The sequence below is a fragment of the Saccostrea echinata genome, unplaced genomic scaffold (assembly GCF_033153115.1).
Source record: "Saccostrea echinata isolate AGI-Se365-2 ecotype Australia unplaced genomic scaffold, CSIRO_AGI_Sech_v1 ptg000062l, whole genome shotgun sequence".
Classification (NCBI taxonomy): Eukaryota; Metazoa; Mollusca; class Bivalvia; order Ostreida; family Ostreidae; genus Saccostrea; species Saccostrea echinata.
Window position 1 is genome coordinate 6,072,700 of NW_026889811.1, and position 18,726 is coordinate 6,091,425.

General features: G+C 34.4%; 2 protein-coding genes across 2 annotated transcripts; one reads left to right on the top strand and one right to left on the bottom strand.

Annotated features, from left to right (window-relative positions):
• Window positions 1-872: 872 nt before the first annotated feature.
• On the bottom strand, window positions 873-5,193 carry LOC133175331 (E3 SUMO-protein ligase ZBED1-like). Its single transcript, XM_061310425.1, has 2 exons — window positions 4,199-5,193; window positions 873-956 (listed from the first exon to the last, which is right to left on the bottom strand). Exons 1-2 carry the CDS (start codon window positions 5,144-5,146, stop codon window positions 873-875), a joined length of 1,032 nt encoding a protein of 343 aa, XP_061166409.1. The 5' UTR covers window positions 5,147-5,193.
• An 11,657-nt stretch (window positions 5,194-16,850) lies between these two features.
• LOC133175332 (GTP-binding protein Rit2-like) lies at window positions 16,851-18,132 on the top strand. The gene is made up of 4 exons (XM_061310426.1): window positions 16,851-17,244; window positions 17,360-17,445; window positions 17,603-17,786; window positions 17,903-18,132. Exons 1-4 carry the CDS (start codon window positions 16,851-16,853, stop codon window positions 18,130-18,132), a joined length of 894 nt encoding a protein of 297 aa, XP_061166410.1.
• The last annotated feature ends 594 nt before the right edge of the window (window positions 18,133-18,726 follow it).

Here is an 18,726-nt window from a genome sequence, read left to right on the forward strand (position 1 = left end):
TGTTAGTAACTCTCCATAACATATTTTGGTTCTTATGTGCTCAAATGTTGTTACCATGGGTTAAAAGTATAAAAATGGGCTAAATTATAAAAATGTACTTTGCTAAGACATCTATTACAAAATCAAATTTGATTAATCAAAATATGCTACCAAACTGTGGATTAATATTTTATAATTGTTCATAAATATTTGCCGAAAGTGACTTTATTTGCTTTGTTGCTATGGAGAATTTGTGGTTGCCACGGAGATAAGTATCTTTACAATATTTTTTGGCTTGCAAAGGTGTCTCAGATATATTTCCTTACTTTAAACTGTGTTTTTATACTCTCAGATAACAAATTATTAGATTAATAATGTTTACATTGTACGATTTTCCATTTTTATTTATCAAAACATCCATTTTTGTTGCTAGGCAACGGATTGGAATTTTCAAAAAACACGCCTTTTTGAATTTAAAGTCCAAAAGAGACATTCCTCTGCTTTTATTCGAAATGCTTGCAACTCCTGTATTACGCCAGAAGTTTGAGTAATAAGGCTTTGAAAAGTACCAAAATCAACAAAAATGCTGAATCAGCAAAAAACACAAAACATGCATATCTACCCATGTCTAGTACAGATATATCTCAAAATCTTATTTCTATGTAATGCATTGTGAAAACACTTTAAATGTTTATCTTTACGATAAGAATAAATAAGAAGAAATTATTAAATATTCACAATAAATTTCAAGCCCTAAAGATTAGTGATTTTTTTGTCCATACACATGGAAAATTGACTGGTTGCTAAGGAAATTTCTTTTGTCATGGTTCCATAGTAACCATGACCCAAAACTTTTTTCACTTTGCATACATTGATAGTAGCAGAAGAGAAATCTATGTGTTGAAAATCATCAAATTCTGAGAACCCTCATGATTCACTTTCAAACCTACTTTGCCTGATTCTTTCAGAGACTTGCACTTAAGAATAAAATATAATTTCATTGATATTTCAAAGAATTATTGTTGTAACTATGACGTCAAAACGTGCGTTGTCAAAATTTTGCAAAAATTTGACAACGCACTTTTTTGACGTCATAGTTACATCGCTAATCACATTACGTCACACACTCGAGATTCCTTGAACGGTCCGCCCACTGAGCATTTTAATTGGTTAAAACTAATAGTAAATATTCATGAGGGAGTAGTCCCAGGTAGTAGCTCTGATTTTACAGGAAGTAGTCCTCATATAGACAGTTTAAAGGTATTTATATAGAATAATATAGTCCTCATATAGACAGTTTAAAGGTATTTATATAGAATAATAACAGTAGGTTGTTTGTTTGTTGTTTAACGTCCCTCTCTAGAATTTTTCACTCATATGGAGACGCCACCACTTGCTGGTGGAGAGCTACAAATTTTGATCTCTACTCGGCACTTTGGGCCATTGAGCAGTGAGGGATCTTTTTCGTGCCAGCACCTACTGCGACACAGGACACCGGTTTATACGGTCTCATCCGAAGGACCGCGTTCCACAGTGGGATTCGAACGGATCGGCTCCTTACTCCGCGTTTCTAGAGCAAACGCTTTAACCTCTGTGCCACGCGGGCGACTAATAACAGTAGATGAATAATAATATATCGAGGTTGAACACGTGTTTGAATTTCAGATACAAAAGTTTCGAGTGTTGAATATATTTGAAATTGATCCAAAAATAACGTCACAACTGCTATTATCTTTAATAAGCGAAAATTGTTGTATTAATGCCTCTTTTCATTTTGACTTTTCCCCTAAAATTTCATTCAGATATATCCAATACTTTATAAAATATTAAAATAAACACAACGTCGGGTCCCTTCTATCGCTGCACGGGAAAAATGTACCGATGTTGTTATTACGTTTCTCTTCGACATTCATTTTGAATTTGATAATACATAAGATTTTTGCAAAAAGGAAATTCAATGAAGTTAGAAATAATATTTGGACAAAGTTCAAACAAATTTAATACTACAACGCAAAACAAGGCGGTTTATAGCAAAATAGCAATAAAGATTATTGAAAGAAGAGAGGTTAAAAAGATGAACTGAAAATGAATGCCAAAAGTAATAAGTTATAACGTCAGTAACATTCTTGCCCTGATGCGATAGACAAAACCTAACGTTGTATTTATCTTTATATTTTTAAAAGTGTTTTATATATATAGGTGACTCTCGAAGATCAAGGGACCGTAAAAAATGTTCGAGATATCAAGGGGTTTGAGAGATAGGAAGTGAATAAAATCCGGAATTTGCAGTTCTGATCATCATTGTTCTACTTTCATAGATACCGGAAGTGTATGTTGATAATGTCATTGCACCTTTGCATTCGTATTTTACGGGTAATTCACTAGATTTCAACAACATTGATCGTGTTTTGAATAAATGAAATGATTTCTTTAAGTTTCAATATTTATTTGTTCTCATTTCTTGACTACATGTAACCTGAATAGCAATTGTCGATGTGGCTTTTCCCCGGGCTTGATCGGGTCCTTCACCAGATTGCTCGTAATTAATCGGTATTCAGTTCTTAATTAAAATAGGATTTCTTATGTATTGCATTGTTTGTCATACTTGGATTGTGTAGACTCTAATAAAAGTTTATAATCTATAGAGAATTATTAAATTAACTTATTTTATCAACTCGCATATTTTTTCTGAGGATTTGAGATTAAACTTGTGTAAAAACTTAAGTTTTTTTCCGAGAAATCCAAGCCGGAAGTTCGAGAGATCACGAGTAAATTTGCTTGGTTATATAGAGCAAAAAAAAAAATAATAATAATAAAAATTAAAAAAAACAAATTAAAATAAAATAATAATAATAATAAAAAAAACAAACCCGGGACCAGGGGTTTAATTCAAAAAATCGGAGTTCGAGCCATCGAAAGTCACCTGTTATTAAATGATTTTTTAGGCAAAAATTAGGATAGATAGGGGTGTTAGTATGTCAAATTTTGTTGGTAACATTTGATTGTTCAAAATTTTGCGGCAGCTGTAACATTACAACATAACTTGGATCAACCCTCGTACATTGTACTTCAATTATAGTGTGCCATGCTTCGTTTACGAGTAACCTCTATAGCTTACTCGAAATTTCAAGACTGTTATTAAAGTATCATCTCCTGTTGTAATATTAAAAAAGTACACGACGATAAATAACTAACTGCATAATTTTGGAGACTGTTTGAATTACTTTTCGCCAGAAATACCAGGTACTGCATAGTGATAGTGACCATTGATAGTGACAATTGGGGATTTATTTAGCACTGACAATTAAATACATTTACTCTATGATTTATAACTGAGTACTAGAATATCTATTTTGTTTTTCCGTGATGATCCTTTTTTCTTTTGCTAATAGCTATAGGTGATATAACTTCATCTATCAGAGCCCAACCTTTACACCAGAACCCCATAACCAAGGGCTATGTATTTCACAATTTTAGAAAAGGCAGCCTTGCTCATCGTAACTATGCACTTAGTTTATCTGCTAAATACTTAGCAGCAGAAAAGATTTTCAAATAATTTATTTTCACTAAATAAACAGATCCCTGCCCTAACACCAGAGCCACTGACCAAGGGGCCATGAAATTAACAATTTCATTCCATGCAATCTTGCTCATCAAAACCATGCAATCAGTATGCCACTATGTTTGCTTAATACCTAAGGGCAGAGAGGAAGTTTTGCAAAGAAATAATACATTTTCACTATAAATCAATAGAGCCCCGTCCTAACACCAGAAGCTCGTACCCAACAGCCATGAATTTCACAACTTAAAACTATGGATGGGTATCGCCAAAAATTTCGTATCGCGATATTTTTTCCAAAATATCGCGATAATATTGTGATATTTTGGAGCACAATGTTTGTTTGATTTATAAGCAATTACTCCTTTTTTTCATTTTTGTTGTAAATAAATGAAAAAACCATTCATTTCATAATGTATTTAATGTGTTTATATTGAAAAAAAAAATTAAAATCAAACTGCAGAAAACAAATAACAAGAAAATAAAATATTACTTATAATAAACTGTTCAAACTCAAATGGTTACAAACTTTCCTGTTTTGTTTGTAAATAAAGAAAAAATGATTGGCTGATTTAACTCAAAACACAGAAGTCAATTAGATTTGATTTTTAAGATTAGGGCAGGTTTTTTTTTTTTTTTAAAGAAAATTAAATTGGCAACATGCTTCGGCTTTAGACGTGCCCTCTGTGCGCTAAGTATTTCTCCAGCAGTAGAAAAAACTCTTTCGGAAGGGACACTTGTTGCAGGTATACATAAGTAAGCTCTAGCAAGTTTAGAAACAAGTGGGAATTTAAATTCATTTTCTTTCCACCAAGAAAGAGGATTTTCCTGAAGAGGTATTGCTTGTGCACTTCTGTATTCATTCACCTGCTGCTCAGCAATCACATTTGGTGATTTTGGAGGCTCAATTTCGGTAATGTACACATCATCTAAAAAACTGTGGAGTACAGATTCCATACAATCACCACAACTAGTAGAGGAAACATCTGCTTTGACTCTCATTTTGACAGAACTAACAGCCGGAGAATCTGAAAGTGAAGATAGTGAGGGCAGAGGTGGCTCACTCGGGACTTCAACATCATCTAATTCAGCATCTTTGTTTTCTTTCTCTCTTTTCACTTTGATAATATTCTGTACTCTAAAGACTTCTAAAACAATATCAGAGTACACTGCTGATCTCTCATTTCCTGATGAAAATGGAAGCATTTTGAATCGCGGATCCAGTGCAGAAACAATGTGTAGAGTGTGTTCAATGCGAGCAAATCTTTCCTTTAAGTCTTTAAACATAATATTTTTCATACTGCGGACAGTGGGAGTATCAGCATTTTGTTCACAAAGCTTGTCCAGAAGTTTATTGTGAAGTGGCAAGATAATGGAAATAGTGGGGGATTTTTCTGAACACAAGAGTGTTGTTTTGTCCTTAAATGGCTTTAACAGCTGGATCACCTCCTCTGCCACAGAAAAGTCATCATCATGGAAAGACTTCAATTCAGATTCTCTTTCTTTTCCTAACTCCTTTGATTTCAAGGTAGCAAATATTGCTACCTGCATTTCAAGAAATCGTGAGATCATATCATAGGCACTGTTCCATCTCCTGCGGACATCCATTATTAATTCGTGTTGAGGTAGTGACAAAGATTCAGCTGTATTCTTTAGCAAAGCTGCTGCAATGTTGCTTGTATGAAAAAAGGCAACAATTTTTTCTGATTTTGGCAAGAATATTTTCCAGTCTTTTAACCGCAAGGCATTTTTGACAAGGTAAAATAATGTATGAGCATAACAATTAACATGAATGTTTCCAAGTAGTTCACCTGCTTTCATCATATTAGCAGCATTATCAGACACCACTGGTGGAAATCCATAAGAAGTGGGCAGATTCCATTCCTTCACAGCATTTCTCAGAACCTCTGCAACATTTTCTCCTACAATCAGGACAAATATTTTTAAAATCATTTTTTCAAATAATAAAACCAATTATTATATACATGTATACTAATTAATATTTAAAATTTATAGCAATTTTCTTGGAATATGTAATTGATCAAGCAAATAAATATAATCAAATCAAAATTTTAACATTTACAATGATGTTACCTGTATGGGATTCTGGCATCATCCTGGGTTGTAAAACAAAATTACAAAAATTCCAATCTTTGTCAATATGGGTGGAAGTAATCGTAATGTAGGACTCTGTTGCTCGTGAACTCCAGCCATCAGTGGTCAATGCTACCTAATAAGGAGTGAAATATTAATTACTTCACTTAAAATATTTATTTAAGATTTTTCTTAAACTTTTAAACATACTGGTCTATAAATCTGAAAATATTTTTCTTCACTGCAAATTACGCAGTAAATACTTACTTGCTCTGCTTCGTGAAGACTACTTTGAACTTTAACTTTCACATCTGAATACATTTTTGGAATGACAATTTCACTAAAAGTCTTTCTGGAAGGAACCTGCTAACGATTATCTAAACAAACTATCATATCTCTGAATTCAGGGGAATCAACCATACTGAATGGTCGAAGATCTTTGACAATAAATCTAGCAATTTTATCCGTGATTTTCTTTGCACGTTCCGTGTTTGAAGCATACTTTTTACCAAGCAAAGAAACCAAGTTTCTAGATACAGGTGTGTTTACCATGGGCTTTTTAACCTATAATTTTTCTGAAGTAGACTTCGTAGGATTAGGATCTTCAGCGAGCAAATTCGGATGATGTCTCCTCATGTGACTGTTCAGGTTGATAGTTCCACCGGGGCATTTCACTTCAATTTTACATTTCGAACATACGGCTATGTTTTCAATAACTTTTCCTGTTTTCTTGTCTTTTTTTACGAGGAAGTATTTCCATACCTCAGATTTACCTCGGGTGAATTTTATTAAATCGACGTTCTTCAGAAGTCGCCATTTAAACTTCTGGTAATTGTAATTTAAAGTTTGGTCGATTAAATGATTTATTTCCGGAAATTTTAAACATGTGGAAAATATCGGTATTTTGGTTCCCGTATCGCGCGACAAAAAATCGCAATATACCGGTATACCGATAAAATCGCACATCCCTACTTAAATCAGCATCTTTGCTCATTATAACTTCGAATTTTATTTATTTGCTAAATAGACAGGAACAGAGAAGTTTTTTTTCCCAAATACTTTACTATTTAATTGATAGAGTCCCATCCTAACAACCGAACCCCTGACCCAGGGGCCAAAAAATTCACAATTTTGAAAGAGGTATCCTCGCTCATCATAACTCTGCACTTACTTTGTTAGCTTAATACCCAGAAGCAGAATAGATTTGCAAAGAATTAATGCATATTTCTCTATTTGATCAATAGAGCCTCGCCCTGACACCAAAACCGCTGACTCCAGGGGCCATGAATTTCACAATTTTGGAAGAGGCACCCCTAGTCCTCATAACCTTGCACTTAGGTTATGTGCGAATTATACAGCTGTAGAGGAGATTTTCAAAGAATCAATGCATTTTCATTATATGATCAATAGAGTCAAACTCTAACTCGAGAATCTCTGACCCTGAGGCCATGAGTTTCACAATTTTGGTCAAGGAATCATTTCTTTTAATAAATTATTCCCCCAGTTTGACTGCTTAATGTCTAGAAGTATAATGATTGATTGATTGTATCGAGAATATTTCACTCATATAGAGACGTCACCTTATACCGGTGAAGGGCTTCAAATTTAAATCTTTACTCGGCACTCAGGGCCATTGAGCTGTGAGGGATCTTTATTGTGGCAACGCCTGCCGTGACACAGGGCCTCGATTTTTAAGGTCTCATCCGGAGGACCCGCAACTTTTACTTCAAAGTGCCGAGCGCATGTCCAAGGAACAGTTGCTACCCATTTTTTATCGACTTGGGTCAGTCCCGGCCGATATTCGAACTCCCGACCTCTCCTGAGCTACCGTGAACGGTCCCTTGGACTGCAATTATTTGCAGTTTCCGATCATTTTCTTCGCAGAGGATGCACATACTGAAATGAAATTAAATCTACAGATTTATCAAAAGAATATCTAGGTCAACTTCTGTTTTGGATACGATCGAGCAATATTTGACTGAGCTATGATCCTTGGACTTGGAAATATTTCAATTATTGGGGGGGGGGGCATTAGTGTTTCACAAACATCTCTAGTTGAAAATTGCAGTAATTATGATGGTTAGGCCAAACCCCTTAGGCCCCCGGGAGGGGGACAGAGACAATGAAATTCACAAATTTTGTATCCCTTTGCCCCAGATGCTCCACACCAAAACCAGTTGAAATTGTTTTAGCGGCTAATGAGAAGAAGCTGAATAATTTCAAAAGATTACGACCGACGGACGAAAACGATAGTAGTATGTCACCTGAGTGACCTAGGTGACCTAATAAAATTTGGAGAGGAGTTTGGCCAAGTCATTTTCTTTCATTTAGTAACTCTCTTTTCCATTTAACCGGGGTCTGTGTTTCCTAGGTGGATCCAAGGTCATCGGGCACTCCCTCTCTTTGAAATTCTCCCACTTCTCACACACGCACTTGCACGGGAGAAAAGAAGATTTATTAAACATAAATTGGATTTTCAAAATAGACCATATCAGATTCACCCTGCGGCATGAAACTGCCGGGGGTGAATTTCACAAATTTGGTAACGGGTTCATTGCTCATTATTATCATAACCAGGAGTAAAGAATACGATTTTCTAACAACCCAGAGGTCATAAATTTCACGTTTTTAGTACAGGGCTAATGCATGGCTTATGAAGATGCATGTAATCATGCAAACAGTTTGAATACTTGATGTCAAGGAGTGAAGAACTTCAAGATGATTTTTGAAAATGTCATTAATTTTGATGGTTAAAGCCACATCTCTGACAAGGGCTATGAAATTCAAAGGCTTCCTCTTTACCAATAAACGGTATTTGTTTAAACAAACATAATTTAAATCAGCTTGACTGTTGCAGGGAAAAAGATCAAAAGTCGTAGGTTGCACAAAAATGGATCATAGCAATTACAGGTTACATCGGTGATTCGTTTAATCTGAACAAGTATTTGTTTATTATTGTTAGTGGGGTTTTAGTACTGTTTTGTTTGCTTTTGATAGGTATTTTATTTTTGTTTAGGCAAATAGGTCACCTTAAATAAGGATGTGGCTGGAACTTTTAAATACCATGAACAGTCAGAATGTTTTATCTGCATCGCTAAACTTTAGAGAACACTGGTCACAGAAATGGAACTAAGACTTATAATAAAATGTACTCATATGAGTACTTCCTGTATACAGCATCTGGAATATGATTAATTTTCCTGTAACATGTGTAAGTAGAATTTTTTTCAGGAAAACAGAATCAAGATGTATCTGGAAAAAAAACTCTTGCAATCTTTGTCCATAGATGCGTTCTCTAAAATTAAACGTTACTGACGAAAGCGTTTTCAGAGAATATAACCCTTGAATGCTTAGGCAAGAACCTTAGAAGAGGCACCCTTGAACATCATAACCACGCACTCAATATGTTTAATAAATACCCTGGGGCAAACATGATTTTAAAGAAATTATTAATGCATTTTCAATGTATAATCAATGGAGTTCCACCCTGAAACCTCAACCCCTGACCCAGGGGCCATGAAATTCACAATTTTGGAAGAGGCACCCTTGCTTATCATAACCATACACTTTGTTTGTTTGCTTAATACCCAGGGGTAGAGAAAATTTTCGAAGAATCGATACATTTTCACTATGAAATCAATAGAGCAATAAAATTTACAATTTTGGAAAAGACCCCCTTGCTTACCTTGTTTGTTTGTTTAATACCAAGGAGCAAAGGAGATATAAAAAAAAAATAATGCATGTTCTATATATAAAAAAATAAAATCAATATTGTCCCACCTTAACACATGAACCCCTTACCCAGGGCCATGAAATTCACAATTTTGGAAGAGAAATCCTTGTTCATCATAGCCATGTACTAAATTTGTTTGCTTACTATACAGTGGGAGAAATGTATACATTTTTATTATGTAATCTACATGTATAGAGCCCAACCCTAACCCTTAACCCCTGGGCCATGAAATTAACGTTATGGTAAAAGACTCATTGCTTTTTATAATCCCGTCAACAATTTGAGGAGTAAAGAACAAGATCTTTGAAATTGCAATTATTTTGATGGGTTTGGTACCATTCCTCAGGCGACTAGGGGGCGGGGACCATTTTGTCTCGCTTTGCCCAAAACTGGTTCAACAGTTTATGAGATGAAGCTTAAAATGTTCAAAAATTTACAGACGATAGACAAAAACAAATAGCAAAAGGTCACCTGAGTCACTCCAAGGGCACAGAGAACAGTCTGGAATCGCTGAAAGCTAATTTTAATAAATGAAATAATAAGAATAGGAGTTAAGTGGGCATAATGGTTTGCAGCTGTCGGTCAGTCATGTGCTGTATACTCAACATCTTACCAACCAAGTTAGATTCAATTAAACATTATTTTTATGTTCTTTTGGGTGAGGGGGAGTGGGCATACTAGTTTCAGCTGTTAGTGGGTCAAAGTTTTCAACTCAATATCTTCAGAACCCTTTCCTTGACAGACATCAATTTGGTACACAGGAACCCCCTTAAATGCAGGTGACACTATAGATTTTGAGGACACAAGGTCAAGATTCAAACTACTTTCGCATAGGAAGATATTTTTCGTTCAATATCTTTAAAATCCTTTAAAGGGGTCTGGACACAGATTTGAAGTTAAAATTTTCTCAAATTTTCTGTATAACATCATGACTTGTATGTAACTGAAACATTTCACACGGAAATATGATAAAAGCATGTTCAGAAACGTCTTTTATCTAGAATTATTGAAACTACGAATTTCGGGACGGGTTTGATTGACACATCCTTGCACTTTCACAAAGTAAACTTTATCCTTAATATTTAAGAAAAGTAGAATTTTTTTTATTGGATTTTCAAAAATGACCATAATCCAGAAATGTGAGAAAGCAAAACCAACTCAGAAGTATTGTCAGTCCGTGCTCAGTGATGTGCGCAGAGTTTAACAAATAGAACACACCCGGTGAAACTTAAATGTAAACAATAACAGAGCTCGTGCCCTGTTTACAAAAAGAGATGTTTGACGTGATGTAAAGATGAATGTCGTTGTATTGAATTCTAAGAATATTCATGTAAGTTCAAATCATTTAACAGGTTTTATTTTTGGAATAAGCATAGAAATTTAAAATATAAACAATGTAACTGTGTCCAGGCCCCTTTAATTGCAAATTATAAAACAAAATAATAGTGAGATTTCGTGTACAGAAGAGTAGATTAATCAGAGTCCCACACGAATCCCTTATACCTCTTTTAGATACACTTGGATGACATGTCTATCATTTTCACAGTTGCAATTAGTGTTAAATAATTGTTAATTTGAAATCGCAAGTTTTCTCTTAAGTGTTGAACCTTTTTTAGCATTAGCTACATAATCATAAACTTCCGTTTAAGATTAAACCATGCATTATTTTTAATCAAAATACCGATAATCCTGCACTGTCAAATACTATTTTATATTTCCTCTAAAAAATCTGTAAAAAGGAGATGGATAAACAAGGCGTGCAGAATGCCAATAGCTTTAGAAATATAAAAGGCATATTCAGTTTATGATTTTAGTATTTAGAGTAAAGTTCTCATTATTGAAATAAATGATTGACTAGTTGATTGTGAGTTGTTTTACGTCCCCTTCGAGAATATTTCATTCATATAGAGACGTCACCATATACCAGTGAAGGATTTCATATTTAGACCTTTAATTTACTCGACACTCAGGGCCATTGAGCAGTGGGGGTTCTTTATCGTGCCAACGCCTACCGTGACACAGGGACTCGGTGTTAAAGGTCTCGTCTGAAGGACCCACAACTTTCACTTCAAAGTGCCGAGCTCTTGTCGAAGGAACAGTTGCTACCTATTTTTTATCGACTTAGGTCAGCCGCGGCCATGATTCAAACAAACGACCTTTCGATCACGATGCGATCGCTATACCGACTGAGCTACCGTGACAGTTTGAAATTAATGAAGTTACGATAAACAAAACTTTACTGAGGAAAATGCACTCGCCAAATATTATTCTCTTTTTAAAAAAATAATGTGGTATTCGTGGGGTTCAAATCCTAGCAATAAAATCCTGAGTATCATTTTCTTTTGAGATTACACTAACCACTACGCCTCACAACTCCTGATGAATAGTGGCATTAAATCATGGTTGTGATACCGAATGGAATTAAGTATTTATCGGAAAGATGCAAATGCTGTGTCATATAAGAGTATTTTTAAGATGAAGTAGGTCTTTGCTCCATGTTTTGTTAACCGAAAAATGTATACTTTTACACAAACTTTGAGGATAAACTTTAAAAAAAAATCGAGCGAAGACCCACTCACATCACATAATATGAGAAAATGATTCTTTTTGCTATCTTTAGTGTGTGTATGCTATTTCATAGTCAAATAATTTCAATTTTTGTGAGATTTTTGCGAATTGTGATTCTACATAAAGTATACTTTAATGTTAGATAAAAGATCAAAGGAAAAAAATGTTATAATTGAGATCTGATTTTTCACCTTCATGTTTGTCGCACTATTAATAGCCATTTCGCTCGCCTTGTTCGCCCATCTTCTTGCTGTATATCAGTAATAGCCAAAAATCAGGCAAAGTACATACTTTTGGGATAGCAATTTGATTTAAATAAATGTGTTAGAAACGTCTTATTTTTTCTTTTAATTTTTTTTCCTGTCAACACTTTTGGTTGGAACAACAGTTCTGCCAATAAGAATTCAGAATACGTGCATTTACGCGTGTAAAAAAAAAATTACTTTCACACATCAATATAAATATCTATATGTGCCATTATATGTCTTACATATAATTCAACCAACCAGACAACTTTAAAAAAAAAAAAAGAGAGACAAGGTCTTGAAAGAATAAAAAAAATCTAATGTATTTAATAACTACTTGCCTTTAAAAATGTATAATAATGAAACCTTCTAACCCGCCACTATTTTTTTTTTTTCATTTGCTTCTGACCTAAACGGCTGCATGACACCGAAATTTAAACGAAGTTTCACTAAGTATTACTCAGTCCAAGAATTGAAATCGCCGAAAAACTTAATGAAGAAAGACGATTTGATTGTGAAAGGAAAAAAAACAATGCCCGTATATTATAACAATGATTTTTTTTTCTCCTCTGATTTTTGTTTTGGTTTCTTTGAATAATTCTTTTACCGAAAAACCAATCTTATTAAAATCAGATGGTTTGAATCTACCATCGCTTCTCGGAATCCAACAACAACATCACATAAAGCGACATTTTAGTTAAGAATAAACATGAAGATTTTGACCAATCAGATTGAAGCTTCTGAATACGACTCTAAAATAGTTCCATGCATTATCTTTATACTTTAATGCTCAATACATCTAGTCTGTCTTGCGTTGATTTTAGTTACTTGTAACTGTGCTTTAAATTGAATGTTTACATGTAGGTCCGCCATTCGCTATTTTTATGCCCCCGTATCGGGGGTATATAGTTTTTGCACTGTTTGTCCGCAAAAACTTTAACATTGCTTTTGATTGGTTAGAGTTATGGCTTTCATATTTCACATATGTATTTTTTGTGACAAGACCTTTTTTTTGTACCATCATATGTGATCTCTTTTGACCTTGACCTTGGAGTTGCAAAATTTTAGGGCTTTTATACTTCACATGTGTAATCCTTGTGACAAGACCTACCTCTGGAGACCACCAACTTGACCCTTTGATCTTGACCTATGAGTTTGACCTGAAAAACTTTAACCTTGGCCATAACCTTTTGAACAGTTGGTGCTAAGGCTTTCATACTTCACATGTGTAATCCTAATGACTAGATTTTCCTTTAGATATCAACAATTATAGCCCAGTGACCTTGACCTTGGAGTTTGACCTACTTTTAGAAAACTTTAACCACGACCATTACTTTTGAACAGTTGATCTAGGGCTTTCATTCTTCACATGTGTAATCCTTGTGACAAGACCTTCCTTTAGATACTAGCAATTATAGCCCTTTGACCTACTTTTGAAAAACTTTAACCTTGGCCATATCTGTTGAACGGTTGGAGTTAGGGCTTTCATATTTCACATAGGTATTTCTTGTGAGAAAGCCTCTCCTTGGGCACCATTAATTTTGACCATTTGACCTTGATGTTTGACTTACTTTTGAAAAAAACATTAACATTTTCCATATTTTTTCAATGGTAGCTGCTAGGGCTTTCAAATTTCACAGGTATATTCCTTGGGACGAGACCTTTCTTTGGGTACCAACATGTTTGATTTGCAATTGAGAAAGTTTAATCTTCGCTACAAGTTGCCATACGGGGGCATCAGTGTTTCACACACACATCTTTTTTTTTGTTTTAATTATGTTCAAATTTTGATTCAATTGTAATTTGTTCATAAATTCACACAAAAAGGAAGAACTCAGTTTGCCAGGCAGATGCATCGTTATCTTAAAAGTCTCAATGCGTTTACCGAAGATTCAAGTAACCGGAAGTATTGCTGATCTTCATCAACACTCAGGCAAGGGATAACTACTGTTCGTCAAGACATGATTTTGAATTTGAAAAATCTTACAGATGAATACAATTCTGACTTAAGTCTGTTTCATGATCTTTGGGCCTGGATTTATAGGTGTTGAGCAGTTATTGAAGCCAATGGTGGTCACATGCGGTATTTCCCATTACTCTCATCAAAACTCAAACAATATTAATGAATAACAAGCTAATTCCGAGAATTTGTGTCCCCCGCTTAGGGGAAAAAAGAAGAGCATGCGCAGTTCGAGGGGGGTGGGGGGATGGGGGTCGGACTCCCCCAGGATTTGTAGAATTATTTAATGTATACATGTATATTGTAGCAAATAAAAAAATACCAATATGGATGTAAAGATTATTCCTTAATATGTGTATAGAAGATTCTTTTTAATACATAGAATATTTATCACACTGTAATAATGATTTTATGAGTTTGTACACGCCAGACGTCATAACTTTTACATTTCACATGTTGAATAGTATCATTTAGTAAATCAAAAAAAAAAAAAAAAGAAAAGAAAGAGAGACCGTCCGGGATTTGAACCCGGGACCTTTGGCTTGTTGAGCAAGCGTCATACCCCTAGAACACGGAGGCACTTGATTATGCAGCAAATTAAATGCAAACGTTAGGTCGCATATAATGTTTATATGTTTTTATTCATTTATTTTTTGTTCATAGCGTGTTTATATTCACGTTGGATATTGTCAAAATTTTGCAAAATACATGGAGTCGAATTTAGCCTTTACTAAACAGTACTAATAGATGTTATTAGAATTTGAAGTCCGCCGACAACCTGTATTATAAATGCGTAATAACTCTCCACATGCCCCTGTGCTAAAAATAGTCCTAATAATACAATTAAAAAAAAAACAGGGGGGACACTTTGAGAGGGGCGAGAGAGGCCATAGGGAGTTATGGTGTAAAATCTCATTACAAAAGCTCAAAAGCTTCTTGAGATATCGCCCGGAAACGAAAGTGTTACAGAGACGGAATGTATGAATTTACGACCTTGAACTTTGACCTCAAAATCAATAGGGGTCTTCCTTAGGCCACAGGGAGCTGTTATGTAAAATTTCATTGCAAAAGCTCAAAGGATTCTCAAGATATCGCGCGGAAACGAAAGTGATAAAACAGACAGAATTCATTACTTTGAGCTTTTGACCTCAAAATAAATAAGTTTCTTCTTTCGGCCATAGGGAGTTGCTATGCAAAATTTCATTGCGATGGCTTAAAGGGTTTTTGAGATATCGCGCGGAAACGAAAGTGTTACAGACATACAGAGAAATACAGACGGACGGACGGACGGACAGACAGACAGACCCAAATTAATATCCCCCACTTTCAGTGAAAGCGGGGGACAAAAAATGATTTTTTTTTAAAGATTACAAAATACAAACGAGTCGTTATTTAACAACATAAAGATACAACCGGTAGTAACACTGTTACATGTTTGAGTAGCAGGCTAGAAGTTTTGATTAGTATATATATGATGGTTGCAATGCCTTATTTTTCACTTTATAATCCGTCCTGCGTTGCTAGAGGTAATTTGATGAGCTTATCCACGACTTCATTAGTAAGACCGAGATGTTGGTAAAATATGCAAGCTGATGAATTTAAAAAATAAAGGTTTTGAATGCAGTTTTATTCGCCAGAAATACTTTACTCAATTCAAACGAAAAATGTTCAGTCCTGCAATTTGTTGCAAGTTTTGCACGCATATTCAACTAATATCACTGTTTCAGTACTTCAGTTGGACGATAAGGACCAACTAGCAACTAAAATGTATGACAAACTTGATGACTTCAGCTTTCCCATAGTCAACTTTCCTTAATTATATGTATGTCTATAGTAATATTCCACAGTCACCTGCACATGGTGTTTTTCTCTCCTGTATATATATCGTAAATGGCAATCATTACTGCAAATATCTAATTAAACTGAATTAAAAAAAATAGACGCACTATATTGTGCTAATGATAGTGATACTAGCGAGCCAATGGCTGAGGTGAATTTATGAGCCGATGGTACAGACACAGTGCCTGGATTAGCGTGGAGCTAAGACTCCAATTTGACACATGAATTTTGTTTTTAAATATAGGGATACGTAAGTCATATTATTTAGCATCCCCTTGCTGTGTAGTTTCCAGTTTTTCATGAGTGCCCTTGAGGCTAGAATGTGGCCAAAATATGTAGTCAAAATTTTTCATGGAAAAGCCTGTTCTGATGAACAATAGGGCCAAGATTACACAGGTCAGTGTTGTAGCTTATGGACATATTTCATTTTTTTTTTACTTACTGCACTTTATATACCGCAAATTACTTTCATTTCAGGAATAACGAAAATTAATCCGGAAAAACATTTAAATGAGCAGTTTCCACCTTTCCATCTGTTACAGTTTCCGATCATTGATTTAAAATTACGCTGATTAATAATCATATATCACTTATCCCGTCACTTGATATATATTTTTTCCTTAATATTCACCGTAAATGATAGAATAAGTACTCTGTAAATGGCAGAATAAATATAATACAATAGTAGTTTAATTGAGTAGCTAATTATAGGTAGGCGGAGTGAAGGAAAGTATCGATGCTGATGAAAAGGTCATCTTTTAAAACATAATTTAAATTATCCAATGAAATCAAACTTGTGAATAATCTGTCTGATGATGAAAGTATATAAAATACTTTACTTTCACCATTGTTCAGTTAAAAATTAGCATCATAATGTTTAACACAACGCCGCCAAGAAGAGTTCTTAAACTTGCAAACAAGAAGAAATCTGCAACAGATGCTGTAGTTCAGAATCGCTCCAACACCTGTTCTAACTCTGGACAGCACCTCAATTATCGCAAGCCCCGATCTTCGAAAGTCTGTCAGCCATCAGCGATTCACCACCGATACTGCGATGCTGTTGATGGGGTTCCGAATTTTGAAACTACCTGCAGAGGGTACAACTGCAAAAATTCTTTTCAGTTTTCCAATTTGTTGGGAAAGAATTTGAAAAGCTACATTGAGTCTGAAGAGAAGAACGAAACCCTTGGTCAAAATGTCATTGTAAAGATCAATGTTATTGGATCGCCACAGGTTGGAAAGACTTCTCTTATACAAAGACTCAGAGGTAAACCACCAATTCTTATGTCCAAAAAAAAAAAAAAAAAAATTGAAAATTATATTATTTGAAAAAAATATTTTTTACAGAAGATGTCATTTAAGATTTTTGTTTATCGCTTTAGGTGATGCAAGCTCTCGAAAAACCGTTGTTGCATTAGATGGACAACCAATGGAACTAGTTTTTCATGAAACAGACATTCGTTTGCAGGTATGTTTCATACAATGCAAACTCAAATATATTTCTGCATTTAAGCATTCTTCAATGTAGTTTCTCATTTTCCCCTTTTCACATATAGCAACTAAGATTTTGGACAATCTACAAAATGTTTTGAAAGCAATGTAATTATATAGTTTTTATCTTGCAGAGGGAGATTACGCATAGAGATTCAGATGCCTTTCTCCTCGTTTATTCACTAGAAGACAGACGGTCCTTGTCTACTGTTGCTCAAATGGTTCGTCAGATGCGATACAAGTATAAGATTACCTCGCCAATATTCCTTGTGGCCAATAAGATGGATCTTGTTAGGAACCAGTCTTTAACAAAAGAAGGTGAGTAAAATTTCAAATTATAATTTTTTCATTGAAATATTAATGTAGTCACTGTACTCTTATAAAATATTATTTGATTTTGTTATTGGTAATAACCTTTTTTTTTCTTCTTACAGACGGAAAGCTCTTAGCACGAGAACACAAATGTAAATACTCAGAAACCTCGCTTTTACAACAGAATGACCTTGATACATTTCTTCTCACCATCCTAAAAGGAGTAGTTGTCAAGGATGAATCATATTCCGATATTGAATGTAAAAGTAATGAATTCGAATCAACGAACAAGACACAAAAAGGACCGATTCTAAGACTCCTATCAAAACTGTCTAAGTGTTATTCTAGCTAAGAATATTTACTATGCAAGAAGTGTCAGATCTAGACAGAAAAAAATGTTGAGAATTTCTCATATCAATGTCATTTTAGTCAGAGTTTTATTTTTCACAAAGGTGTGAATTTGTTGTGAACTTTTTGTCCATTACATATTTGTACTTCAAATTTTTTGTGAACTTTTTGTCTGTTACATATTTGTATTATGCAATAAAACATTTAAAATGTATTAGTATTTTGTAATTTTAGCTAGGAAGTGATGTAATGTCTGTAAAACATTTTAAAAGCAAATTTGATACTCCTTCCATTGTTTTAAGTGGATACATCAAAATATTTTAGTAAGAACTAGCCACAAGAATCTTTCTATGATAAATTCTGTCGAGGAATATGCCAGACAATGGGCTAAATATGAAGGAGAAGGCCTCAAAACTTTATCAGAATTAATAGATAAAGTCCAAAACTAAAGAATGTGTCAGAAAATTTAAAGACAAAATGAGTAGGATCTATTCTTTCGTTTTCAGTAAACAAAAGAACTGGGCTTTAATTCAACATCTGATAATCCCACATATACGTTCATTCCTTGCAAAGGATGAAATTCTGAAAAACATCTTTC

What these genes read in the sequence shown, in the direction of transcription:
- LOC133175332 (XM_061310426.1), top strand. Translation starts at nt 16,851, where the DNA reads ATGTTTAACACAACGCCGCCAAGAAGAGTTCTTAAACTTGCAAACAAG. An exon ending in AAACAGACATTCGTTTGCAG is followed by an intron (nt 17,446 to 17,602) that starts GTATGTTTCATA and finishes TTTATCTTGCAG; the next exon opens with AGGGAGATTACGCATAGAGA. An exon ending in CCAGTCTTTAACAAAAGAAG is followed by an intron (nt 17,787 to 17,902) that starts GTGAGTAAAATT and finishes TTCTTCTTACAG; the next exon opens with ACGGAAAGCTCTTAGCACGA.
- LOC133175331 (XM_061310425.1), bottom strand. Translation starts at nt 5,146, where the DNA reads ATGGATGTCCGCAGGAGATGGAACAGTGCCTATGATATGATCTCACGA. An exon ending in CACGTCTAAAGCCGAAGCAT is followed by an intron (nt 957 to 4,198) that starts GTTGCCAATTTA and finishes TTTATTCTTAAG; the next exon opens with TGCAAGTCTCTGAAAGAATC.